The sequence below is a fragment of the Hippocampus zosterae genome, chromosome 5, assembly GCF_025434085.1.
Source record: "Hippocampus zosterae strain Florida chromosome 5, ASM2543408v3, whole genome shotgun sequence".
NCBI classification, from domain to species: Eukaryota; Metazoa; Chordata; class Actinopteri; order Syngnathiformes; family Syngnathidae; genus Hippocampus; species Hippocampus zosterae.
In genome coordinates, this window is record NC_067455.1 from 11,838,394 (window position 1) to 11,851,884 (window position 13,491).

The window sequence follows — 13,491 nt, forward strand, 5'->3', positions numbered from 1 at the left end:
CTTTAGTGACCCCCTGAGGCTAGTGTCTACCGCAGGTAGAGGCCAGACACAGCAGCACACTGGCCCGGGCCATTAAGAGTCAATGTCAAACCCTTTACCATTAAGAGTCTTCAAAAAAAGTAAATGTGATGTGTAGTTTTCCTTTATCATTGATATTAATTTCACCTTGGTTTCTGGTTGTTGAAATATAGTTATTCTTTATAAAATTGATTCTTGTTTCGTGCTTGGGATGGATTCACTTGATTTACATGATTTCCTATGGTAAATATTGTTTCTGTTTTCATATAACTTGCTTTTAGTTTTATTTTTGGGGGGGGCAGCCTTATCACAAAATCTGAGGTTGTACTGTAGCTTTACATCAGCTATCGTCAGCTACATTCGACCAGTTGTTTGTATCCGAGAGAAACGACCTATAGCTTTTTTAATTAGAGCCCTTGGCTAAATCTTATTCGTGCGAATCAATCAAGCCCGGCTGACAGCGAACCCATCTAAGCTGCTTCTAAACGGCCCATTACAGAGGAACGTACAATTGAAAGTGGATGGAAAGAGCTTCTGTTCCAAACAGCATTTTCTCTCAGGGGCAAATTGACTTCAGGAGCTATTAAGTCAGAAGAACATGAACCCATCGGAAATACTGTATAGGTATAACAGTGGGTGATATATAGGTTCAAGAACAGGCGTAGCCAACAAGAGACACTACAACAACAAACACATAGATTATAAACTTATAACGTATGGCACGTTCATACTACTTCAACCAAATGACAATCACCATATGACATTCAATGTCTAAAAAAAACAAATTAACACTCGAGACAATAAAGACGAACACACCAATGTATGACAGACTGGACACTTTGAAAGGCAGGCCCCCAACACCTGATTAGCACTTCATGGCGTGCTACTTTCCGCACATAACGACGTGGCTGGCTGTCTAAATAGTTTAAGTGCTTCATTTCCGCGACAATGAACAAAAATTACCTGGTTAGATGACGATATTTAAAGCGAGCTGAGATCGAAGCAGTCCCTAAACGCTGGCTGTCAAGCGGAGGTGTGTAGAGGAGAAAGGCTTCAAGTATCGACCTGCGTCTTTCAGCCGGAGAGCTCCTCGCGCCAAGTGGGCTGGAGATGCTGCTAACGTGAATGACAAGGACCAGTCAAGTCGGCGGAAGAGAAAAAACGTACACATCCCATTGTGATTTTTCAGAGTAAAACCCACCCAGCTCATTATTCATGGAACGCGTTTTGAACAGCATTGACCTGACTCAACATGTCTGTCTCAGTATTTCCCCCGATTGTCGACAGGTTTGACTTTCCCAGCGTATTCGCCGGGATAGTGTACTGTACATACACATTATTTACGATCGTGTTCTTATTCATGATTCATAATCTGTCATTTGACACCCAACTCATGCTATTCGCACTAAATTCAGTGTTAAATAATTAATCGATCACGCCTGACGTTGGCGCATACCGGCGGCGAAAAACGGGGTAGTCATGACCCGAGGCCTTGCGGCGAGAGGCATGTTGTCAAAATGCAATATCAATCATTCGAATTAACCTGTAAGTTTTCACGAAGCTCGCTGCAACTACAGATGAAACAAATATATCGCTCCATATACACATATCACAGATCTCCATGCACCCATTGTTGTGCGTGGACGCCCTGAGCAGGCAATAGGTACAAAATGCAGCCTAATTAAATGCGAGTACCAGCAATTACCCCATAAAAATAATAACTGTTACTTTACAGTGGTTCCCAGGAGAAAAACACGAATGTTTAATCGTGAGAAGTGTTTGTCTCGTAGCCGATCAGCCAATTTTGGTTATCTTGCCTCCAAAACAACTGTGTACACAAAGCACTCGCATTCCTCGCTGGTGACTCACCTTCTTTTCTTTTCCCCCAAATTATCGGCAAAGTAAAAAGATCAATCAAGGAATTCCACCGACGAACACTTTCACCCACTTCAAATACTCCCAAAACCCCAAAGTCCAAACACTTTGCACTTACCGGAAGCCATCCCGAGCTGGGCATGGTGGTACGGGTAGTCCTTGACTGAGGCTGTGGCTCCTGCGTAGCCGCTGTGAAATGCTTAGTATCAGTGTCGTAAACACTACATTACCCAATGTGCACTGCGACCAGCCAGCAATCCGAGTAGGGAAGAGGGTGGATAATTGTTAGCCAACTTCCTATCTTGGGTCGTCGGACGACCGTCGATGTGATTTCTTCGACTACACTTTTCACAATGAGAGGAATAACGTGGCTCCAATTTCACAAATACATCGAGAAGATTTAACTCAGATATGAAGCGTTTCAGACCTACAAATAGGAATAAAGGCAATCTTGTTTTCTCGTGACTATAGCCATTTAGCTCTTGACTATATTACAAGTTCACATGGATCTGGTAAATGTAGATTATACGTGCATTGCCTTTATGATCCTTTTCAATGGATTAATCGTGGAGTGAAGCGAAGCTATTCATGGCAACATCGGATCGGAGCTATTCTGGCTCGACGTTGCCATCTACTGGACAGATGGCGTCAGAGCAGACCTCTATTTGGCGTTTCCCATCCTTTGTTGGGCCAAAACACAGCATTTCAACTGAGAAAAATCTCACCGCACACCACCGAACAAAAATGTCACGAAAGTATACTGAAATAAGAATGAACTATAATAACGATCTCATCTCAATTTACTCATAGTGTGACTGATTCCATGTGAAATCTGTGGCTGTATGATTGAGCACAAAGCTGATATTCTGCAGGAGGCCATGACTCTTTCACCCGAGTGGATATGTCAGAGACATGTCTTTTAAATTCAAGTGTTATCATCTTGCTCTAAAAGGAAAATGATGTTCAAATGGCTGGCTGAGACAGGCAAACAGAAGGATACGTCAGGGATTCTAACGGGAGAGGCACTGAATGCTGTTTGCGGGTCCTACTGATAAAACAATTCACAGTATAAAACTCAAATGTTATCTTTGGGTTGTTATGGTATTATATTGACTGCTCCAGCTGACATGACTGCACTGCAAAGGTGAGGAACCTTTTGCCCCGAAGGCTTATCCATGTAATTCTTAACCATAAATACAAACTCAGAGTAACCTTTATTTTGGACAAACAAATACTGTAAATCCTTTGTAATCAACATTTATGGTTTAGTGTGCGCAACAAGTTTTGTAGTTTATCTCTAAGTGATAAAGTACCTGTATATGACAGGTAAATGTATTGAATGAATCTTTATTGGCCATCAAGTAGAGCGCTGCATCTAAAATGGCTGTAGTCGTCAAAGGCACATCTATATACTGTAATGGACCACACCAGTGGGGCGTTGAAGCTATTTACCAGATTCACCCGCTTAATGATTTTTAAAATGACGTATGACATGAGTACAGTGACTTTAAATTTCCCTTTGAGGATTGCAATGAGTATAGTAAATTAAAATGATCCATCCATCTAAAAATCTGAACTGTTTTTCCTCATGAGGGTGGGAGGCGTGCTGGAGTCTCTTCAGGCTGTCTTTGGACTTTAGGTTTTAAGCTTCTGGACGCGCACTTGAAACCTGTGGTGCTCCTCCATCTATATTCTGTATGGAATGTTGGTCCCATTCAGGTCATAGGAAGCTGGAGCCTAACAGTCTGCAGACAAACGGTAAACTAGACCAGAATAGAGCTTCATCCTCACTGTCATAGGAACAATGAAAATCACTTATTCAGTCAAACAGCAAAAGCACGTTAGCACGCACGGTATGCGTATTACAAGCGATCACACGGTAAAAGGGCCATTTTGCCGTATGTACCAGACACTCATCCCCTTGAGCAAAGTGACTGCATTCTTTGCTTGGATCCTTGTGCAAACAGCGCTTGTACTGAATCTGAATAGCGAGTACAGTAAATTGAATATTGATTTAGTGGAGAATTTCGGGATTATTCATCCATCCCGGACCCCCTTTTGAAGTCACAGATGTGTTCGCCAATTTTCCGTATGCAGACCGATGGGGTTGGTCCACCCCCGCCCCTCTCTTTCCCGAAATGCTCGTCAAATATTGAACCCTTTGAATCATTTTTCTCATTGGCGCAGTACATTTTCCTAAAGCAAACGAAAAAGCTCAAAGTTGGCAATACAAGCGAGCAAATTGTGTGCTTTATTAGGGCATGCGTTTATTCTCATTGAAAAAAAATCATGTAAATTCACGATACGGCCGTTTACAAATCAAATCAATAATCAAATAAAAGTATTGTGACATTTGATTGAATCACTATTCTGGTTCATTTGATGAAGTTCATACAAATGTAATAAACCTGCTAGGTAGGAGGCAGCGCAGAGAGGTTTTCAGGTAAACTCTGAATGATTAAGAGGTGCTGTACTTTCCACATTTGAATGTCTGTTTCCATGATGAACAACAAGTACCCTGAATAGGCACGATAACTCATTTTACAATATAATGAGTAAAATTGGGTGAAGTGTAAAACTTTCCTGACTTCCATGTTCTTCATGTGTGATGCTCGTCTCTCAGATGGTTGAGGCAAGACCTTGACATCTGGAGGCAAAGTGCTCCGGACCTGACAGTTCTTATCTTCCGCATCAGTTTTCAGCTGTGTGTTTGCAAGACGTCTGTCACCTTCCACACATTCCTTGGATGGACATCCTCGGGGTGTTTCCACTTCTCCTCGTCGGAATCACCTGTCAGCTCATTTCCTGCATCACCGTCTCAGCAGCGTAAACCGTTCAGATGCCGCCTGGCGAATGTTTAGCCTCAGAGACTTTTGTTTCCCTCAGTCTGATGCACTGTAGACTTTCTTTGACCTGCTTGTCACACCTCTGAGGGGACACAAAATAATTCTGTGAAAAGAAGTCATCAAAGTTTGTTGCTTTGGAATTTTGAGCTTTTTTTTTTTTTTTTTTTTTTTTACAGCGTATGGAAATAACATGTCCTTAAGGGTGTGGACTGTACTATAATTTTAATTTAGGAATTTCAGAGGGTTACCTTTGTAGGTTAAAAGGTGACTTAAAGCATTTCTTGCACAATTAACCCTTGGGTCCTTCAAATGAAAAAAAACCCTAAGTTACGCATTTTACAATTTTTGTAATGATGTATTTTGTGTTACAAACATTCTTTTTTTTTTCAAACACTCAAAATGTTCAGAGGCATCTGTGCTATCCAAACATATATAGTTTTTATTAGTTCTTTGGGATTTTTTATTCTTTATTTTTTGCAAAAGGAAAAAAAAAATTGTGTCTGGAGGTCCTAACCAAGCCCTACTAACAATCCCGACCGGACGTGTTCATGTAAAATGGATTGGTTTGAAGCCTCCTGCAAAAAGGCAAACTCATTTGCGATCCTCTGGCGGCACCTAAAAGTTGCACAATTGGAATGACCTCAACCCAACAATGTGGCATGCTTACGTCTGTCCAAGCGAAAACAAAGCGATTGACGTAAAAATCGCGTGAAATGCATGTTTACACATTAGGTTTACGATGCATTCAAATATATGAATTATAATGGGTCTCTATGGTGCAAAATATGTAAATTGTGAAGATTAGGGAATCAAAACCTTTTTTTATTTTTGCTGCAATGCCTGAGAATTATCAGCCGGTGACGTCATGATATTTAGGCCATTTTAGAACCCCTCCATACGTTTCAGCTCTCTCGTGTTTTTCCGAATGCCTTTGCCTTTGATTCAAAGACATAATTTTACATTTATCGCAAGCGGTGGACTACGAGGGTTAAATAAATGATATATGATGAAAACATTGCACTTTGGGACGAAATAATACCATTTCTATTATTTGCTATGGAGAAAAAGCACGATAAATTCAAACAAGTCATTCAGCGCCCTGGAAAAAAATCTAGATGTATCAACAGAACACAATACCTGTATATTTTTTCTTTATAGTGTACATGTTTGACATTAACATTGAACACCTTATCTTTACGGGCTCACTAAAATGTTTAAAATTAACCTCGGTCAAGCCCACTACTCAGCAGAATTCCACTGCGCAGTACGCGAAATAAGGCGGACGTATTTGTTTCCAGTCTCATAAAGTTGCCGAGTCAACTATGATCAAACGTTTCTTCCCTGTGTGGCCTTTATTTTGATGAGCATAACCCGAAGCGTGTGTACATCGAGCGATGTAAAAAAAAAATGGCGATGAACACACAAAGGATGATAATACACTGCACCGCTATGAGTCATCGCCATGGGAAAATATTTACTTAATTAAAAATAAAAACACTACAATACGTCCTAAAAATTGAACTGAGGCATTTACCGGTAATTAATACATGGTGTACTCACCGTCGACAGCAGAAACGAGTGCAGATTAGGTCGTCGAGGTTAGCGCAAGTGCACCTGCCTGCAGACCTCGGTTGTCGTGCCTTAGCGCCACCGAGGCCATAAAGTGTTGTCTTACTGCACAAATTCACAATGATAGTATGCTGTAAGCAAAGACTTTGCTCTGACTTTGCACACGCAACCTATTTAATCATAGATCGAGAAGTAGATTTAGTTTCAAAGCACGAGAGTCACTCATTCACTTCTTCATACTCACCTGGGCGTATTGACCCAAATAATATCCAGATGGCAGAAGTAGAAGCACTCAGAGTCGTGCACACTGCTACAAGCGCAACGTTTGCTTCTTAACTTCACTGCTCTGACATCGTGATGGGCACGCGCGTCATGGCCCTTCACCAGTGGGCGCCCACAGCCTGTTTGTGACCAAAAAAAAGATGCTAATTCATCACAACTGCAGTTTGAATCCAGTCAAGCAAAACATGTTGAAGCCATGAAGAAAAAAACAAAACAAAACAAAACAGACATGCATTGTTCTTTTTCGCATTAATGTTGATAGGAGGTTTGACATGTTGTAATATGCTCTGAATCATGTTTTTTTCCCCTTCCATAGATGGATTAATATGGTAAGGAATCATATTTTGGCACCTTAAAGTGGAAACCACATGACTACAAGGCAGTACAACAATCAGTGCGGTATAGTGGTGTGGCATGTTATTTAAATCAAATAACAGTCAGTTGAAATTGGTGAATTTCCAATTACAATGATGGTTAAGTGAGCATACTTTTAAGAAACAACACACACTCACACACACGTGTGTGCGCGCGTGTGTGTGTGTGCAATGTAGTCCACAAGTTAAGTTTGCTTGTGAACTTTGCCCATCATCACTGAGACGCTGGCAAAGTTGATGCAGTGCATGCACCTTGTGTCATGTGTACCATTCCATAGCAAGAATGATACATTGTAGGATATTCATGAAAACGTTGACAAAGACGATAAAAGTGCACTCACCATGCTGCAGAGACAGGCAAAGTGTGATGAGAAGTAAAATGGTGATGTGAGAGGACACATTGGTCGGTAATGTCCTCAACTGTGTCATTACTGTGTTGTCACTGTTGCGTTAGTGTAACACTCTTAAACCACTCCTCACTCTCTTTAATGATGTCAGACCAACAGCTCCACCCACAGTTGCATTGAGGTGCCATGGAACCACAACGGGTGACCCCCCCCCTGACCCCACCCTCATAGACTGCACTTCAAAAGATCCTCAACAGCTTTATTTGAGATGACCTTGCAATTGAACTCTGCCTGTTTTGTACAGTATCACGAATAAATGGAGCGTGTGTATAACTCATGAGTGATTTCTATGTTGCTCTTACACAATGTATGATGCATCCCAAGGGTAAGCCATTCATATGAACATGCACACAATTGATTACGAATGTCAGCAGTCAGACACCGTGCACATTCAGAATTAAATGATTGATCCTGAACTGTCTGTAACACGGTGAATCACCTTTTCATGGTCTAGACTCTTACTGCCTTAAAAATTGAGTCATCTCCTTGCTTTGTGAATTTGACGGCTTTTCCCTCACTATAACGTGTTGATCATGACTTTTTTTTGTCACTACTGTATGTGAATGAGTGAATGAGTTCATTTGTGGTTGAAATGCATTATATAAATAAAGTTGCATTGTCTTGCTTTTTACAAACTATTGTCGTACAGGTCACATGATGTTTTTTGAATTGTGTGTGTGTATGTGTGTGTGTGTGTCGAGGGGGGGGGGGTAATCGGGGTGTTTAAGGCCACTCTACTGTACATGTTTCCTGTAAGTACATAGAATTCAGATCATAATTGGTGAACACATTGCTCTGCACATCAGGATGTGTGGAATGTGTGACATGGCCACACAGCATCATGACTGCACACGTAGGACAAGACATTCTTACTCGGGAGGTTACAAGTTCAGTTCCCTCGGGAGCGCAGATGTGCTGCGCTCCACGGACATCCCATCACTTTAAGGACACACATCGGATAGCATGCAAACAGTTTGGATACCAAAAAAAGTGGGAAAAGAAGCAGGTGCTCGGTGTCACTGTTCTTGCTGTAGTGTATTTTCTATAAAGCCTGATTGGAATGTCTTGTCACAGCAAGAGTGAGTTTTACGTAACACTGGAACCTGAAACATTATAGCCATGTTTTATGTGTGGACATACTATCATGTTTTGGCTCTTTCTGCATTTGTTTTCAGCATCAGCTGGAGTGGAGGGCGTGGCTCTTACGCAGCTGCACCTGTGTGACCAATCAAGCCTGCCATGTATTGAAGGACTGCCAAGCTGCCTAGTCACCGTCAGACTATTGACCTTGCTTGTTCTTCATGCTCAAGAGACGTTTTTAGACGTTCCTTTCATGTTCAAAGTTCTGATAGATTCTCGTTTTTTTAGATGTTCCTTTCATGTTCGTATTTCTGATAGATTCTTGTTTTGTGAGTATTTTGGTTTGTTTGTTAATAGCTACTGATTCAAGTTTTGCGTATTTGGACTCATGGCATTTCATTTTTTGTAATTTTGGATTTCCATTTTATCTTGCCTTGTACAAGCCCTTTTTGTTTTTATTGGATTTTCTCAGTTTGTTACCTGCAATTTCGGTTTAAACTTTGTCGGTCCTTTGTTTTTCTGTAGAGGCTATGCTAATGACTCAATAGCAAACTTGCCAATGAAATAAAAGAAAAACATTAGTGTTTTTGTGATACGAGCAACAGAGTTGGATTGGTTTGAGTGACACACTTCATTTTGGTTGAAAAGAAAAATATATTTAAAAAAAATAGAAGAGTGGCCTTACTTCCTGCCAGCTCTTGGGCAAATCAATTACAGTGGCCTGATAATGTCATTTCCTCTAGGTCACTTTTTTCTTACTTTAGTAGATCAGTGGTTACTAAAATGAGTTCGATCCTCAGAGGTTCAATGGAGCCTCTGCCTTGGAGGTTAAGACACACCCGACTCAACATGTCAATTCGTTATGGCATGCCCGCTTGGCCATCACTGGCTGGTTCATTTTGTGCACAGTTAAAAAATACTTATGTATACTTTACACATATACTAATTGTGTTGACTTTTTCCTGTTTTTAATAAACACGTTTTTTTACGTCTTGAATTTGTAAAAAAAAGAATTTTTATTTTTCACTAATGAAGGTTCCCGTGAATGTGCATTTGAACTGGTTGGGTTCGGTACCTCTAACAAGGTTAAGAACCACTGCTCTAGAAGATAGATAAAAAGGTCTTTGCCACAGATTTGCAACTATGTTGAGAAAGGCATAACTTCAGAGCATGATTACAACTAGGACATTTATTGGCCAAGTATGTAAAAAAAAAAAAAAAAAAAAAAAAACACACACACACACACAAGGAATTTACTTTCCCAGTTACAACCCGTCATGAGGAACATAAACAAAATTATGACTAACTGGGGGAGACTGAACCGAAGCCTGTTTTGTCAATTAGAAAGGTGTATTGTGGTCATCAAGAGGCAGGTGTTAAAAAAAAAATAAAAGAAAGAAAGCCATTTGAGGGATGCATGCTTTTAAATATTGAGGAATCACGTTTAAGCCAAAGTTACATTTGCACAACACATGCATGTTTCTGTATTTTGCGCATGGATGACTATAAATGTCCCAAAATGTTGTCAAATTCTGGAATGGCCTAAATGATGAAATAGAAATGCTGAATTTGGAAATATCCAAAATAATCGATCTGGAAAGAGCCAATTTCGAAACATGTTTTTGATGTTCACTGACAGCCACTTTCTACTTTCAAGATGCATGGGATGAATGTTCACGATTGAACAAGGACCTCTGGTGGGCAAACTTGTCTTGTCACGTCAGGTGCGGAATGAGAAAAATAGAAAGAGAAGAAAGGTTCACATTACCTTGTCAAAATGCACTAGCTTCTTTCCGTGAATGGCGTTTGATGTTTGCGGGGTCTACTTTTCAAGTCACTATTCAATATGGATCCTAGGAGAAAAGGAGGATGGCTGGGGGTTGGGGTTGTTCAAAGTATTAGAAAACACGAATACAGTCCAAGTCAAGGCTATTTGACAAATGCGCCAACAGTTTTTTAAAAATCCATTTGAAATTTACTTTGTAAATATTTTCAAGACGAAACGTTGAACAATGTTTCATTCTTCACATTCATGCTCAAGATGAACCAAAAAGTGAACCACAATGGTCCATTTATTACTCAATTAAAAAAAAAATGCTGTCACTCAACTTCCCAACATTAACTAAAAAACTACCAGAACACAAAATTTTTGGGGTGGCGAGATGCCAGGACACCTAACAAAAAGCAATCACCCCACAATATTGACTTGTCACTTGTATATTCAGTATTGTTACACATATGGGAAATGTAAGTAAAAACTGTATACAAAATATAAAATGTTGGCACACCCCTGTTGAAATGCCAGGTTTTTGTGATGTAAAAAAACAAGAGACAAAGTAAAATCCTTCTTACTGTTTCCACCTTTTCCGTGACCTAAGCTGTACAAGTCAATTTAAAATGTTCTAAAAAAAGATTTCTAAGTGAGAAGAAACAACTAAGATGTAGTTGCAACAACGAGCATGCCCTCTTATAAATTTCATTTGGTTGCTTTAGGATTAATCAATTACATTCAAACTTAGTTTAAATGCAAATCAGCACATGCCCTGCTACCATTTTCAGTGCCAAACAATGACTGCTTTTCAATCCGACACCTGTCGACAGTGGAGCAAACGTGCAAACCACTCATCCAATTCCAATCAAACTCATGTTATATCATCATCAATGCACATTCTGATTTGGATTCCTGATATTGTACTATTTTTTTTCCCTGTTAAACTGTGTTGTGTTTTGTTCCAAAAGTCACAGGTTGCAATTAGCAAAAAAAAATTATAGTCTGCATTTTGTATACACAAGTGTCGTCAGTAGGGTGAACTACACTAAAGCAGTATACAGCCAATGAATAGCTGCAAAACAGGATTAAGTTCACCCCAAAAACATGGGGACATTTGTTTCAGTTTGATACAAATCACCTTTTGGTCATACAATGTATGTTGGTTGCACATCACCAAAAGTAAAGGAGACCCATAGTGGCGACTTGTTTTAAAAGCATCATGCTTTATGGAGTATTTTTTTCTTGAGATGAAATAGGGGTAAATTTGGCGTCTTCATGTGTATCCTAGAAAGTAAAAAACAAAAAAAGTTAAAAAGTGATTACTTTCTTTTGAAAGAGTCAGGATGTGCCATGCGGATAAAACTGCTACTAAAAAAAAACTGACTGAAAATTGTAACTGTCACGTCACGTGCCCGCCAGCAGGTGGCGGGGTTTTTCCCTCCGCCATCTGCACACCTGTCCGTAATTTCGGGCTGATTATCCTCCTTTATTAAGAGGCTCCGGCAGTCCTCTCACTGCCGGAGAATTCCTTACCGTGCCATTGCTCTCTCGCACTATTTTCTCGATTGATATTACTCGTTGCCTTTTTGCCTTACGGCAGGTGTCACCAACATTTTTGAGGGTGAGAGCAACTTCATGTGTACCGATTGTGTGAAGGGCTACCAAATTGATACACGTCTGAAATAACATATTTGTCCAAAATACCTTCAATAATATGAGGATGTGTTATTTTTAATACTTGATGATTTAAATTGTCAGACTTTGATCGTGTTTCGAAATGTCTCACAGTACTGCCAATGTTTGCATTTTTAAATCATAATTTCTACTAGCAAATCACAATGTCCAGGCACTGGCGGGCTACTCAAGTGGTCTTCACGGGCTACCTGGTGCCCGCGGGCACCATGTTGGTGACCACTGCCTTACGGCCATTACTCTTGTTATTCGCGTTGCATCTAAATTGTATTGCTCTAGATTACCGATTTCTGTACTTCCTCGCTCTTTGTTTTTCCGCGAGCGTTTTCGGTTGTTTTCCTTATTTCCTGGTCCTTATTTGATCAGCGTTTTTTGTTACCGTTTTCCCTGTCGGGCTCTTTCTGTTCGTTATTAAAACCTTTTGTGTTCCATACATCCATAGATCTTTTCGTGTCTGCTTTACCTGGGATCCACCTCGTTATTTTGTTGTGCACGAGGCGATCTCTCATCGCCTCGGGCGCAACGTGACAGAATTCTCCGGCCACCATGGATCCCGCAGACATCGACAAGATATTGTCCGCTCTTTCCCGACAAGAGCAACAGATGAGTCAGCACGGCCAAGCCCTTTCAGAACTCCGCGGCGCGGTCTCCATGCTGGCTCATCGGTTCGATGAATTCGAACCTCGCTTAGTTCGGGTGGAGGAACGGAGACCACCACCCCCCGGGGTTCGTCCTTCCACCCCGGAAGCGCCCTCCTCATATCCCACTATGGCGAGGGAGCCCTCGCTTCCACACCCCCCTCGTTACGGGGGTGAGCACGGGCAGTGTGGACACTTCCTACACCAGTGCTCTCTCATATTTGACCAACAGCCGTCTGCCTACGCTAATGACGCCGCCAAGGTGGCGTATGTTATGAGTCTGTTGAGAGGTCCGGCGGCATCATGGGCGATTGCGACCAGTGACGCAAAGCCGAATCTCCGTTCTTCATTCCCGGATTTTGTGGCAGCCTTTCGTCGGGTGTTCCACCATCCCGTGCGGGGCAGAGAGGCAGAGGGTCGGCTACTCGCCCTTCACCAGGGGAAGCGGTCGGTCGCGAACTACTCCATTGAGTTCCGGATCCTGGCCGCACAGAGTGGATACGGCGATCGAGCCCTGTGTGGACTGTTTCGCCGTGGCCTGAACTCGCAACTAAAGGACGAGCTAGCGACCCGCGACCACAGCACCGATTTGGAGGAGCTGATCGACCTCTCCCTCCTCATGGACAATCGCCTGAGGGAGCGAGGCCGGGAGCGTGGAAGTGAGCGGGACCTTAGGGAAGTATTCAGCGAGGATCGCGCGCGCTCCTTGCCCCCACACTGCCCCTACGATTGCGCTATAGACCTGCAGGCGGGCGCCCCGTTGCCGACTTCGCGGCTGTATCAGGTATCCCAACCCGAGCGCGAGGCGTTGACGGAATACATCAACAGCTCGCTCGCTGCAGGTCTCATTAGACCATCGCGTTCACCGTTAGGGGCGGGTTTTTTCTTTGTGGGGAAGAAGGATAAGACCCTGCGACCCTGCATAGACTATCGGGGATT

General features: G+C 41.8%; 2 protein-coding genes across 8 annotated transcripts in view; both read right to left on the bottom strand.

The window, feature by feature from the left end:
- Positions 1–2,168, bottom strand: part of phactr4b (phosphatase and actin regulator 4b) — a 28,990-nt gene extending 26,822 nt beyond the window's left edge. The window contains exons 1-2 of one of the 6 annotated variants that reach the window (XM_052065444.1): positions 2,012–2,168; positions 982–1,131 (exon numbers count right to left, since the gene is read on the bottom strand). The gene's annotated coding sequence lies outside the window, so the exon portion shown is untranslated. Of the gene's footprint in view, positions 1–981; positions 1,135–1,887 lie in introns of all 6 variants that reach the window. The other 5 variants (XM_052065446.1, XM_052065447.1, XM_052065448.1 and 2 more) reach the window with 5 other exon arrangements.
- A 1,967-nt stretch (positions 2,169–4,135) lies between these two features.
- On the bottom strand, positions 4,136–8,733 carry LOC127600773 (endothelin-2). 2 transcript variants are annotated; one of them, XM_052065568.1, is made up of 4 exons: positions 7,306–8,733; positions 6,553–6,709; positions 6,300–6,413; positions 4,136–4,821 (listed from the first exon to the last, which is right to left on the bottom strand). In XM_052065568.1, exons 1-4 carry the CDS (start codon positions 7,391–7,393, stop codon positions 4,776–4,778), a joined length of 405 nt encoding a protein of 134 aa, XP_051921528.1. In that variant the 5' UTR covers positions 7,394–8,733; the 3' UTR covers positions 4,136–4,775. The 2 variants fall into 2 exon arrangements, with proteins under 2 accessions (XP_051921528.1, XP_051921527.1); XM_052065567.1 differs by having other exon boundaries at positions 4,136–4,842.
- Between the last annotated feature and the right edge of the window lie 4,758 nt (positions 8,734–13,491).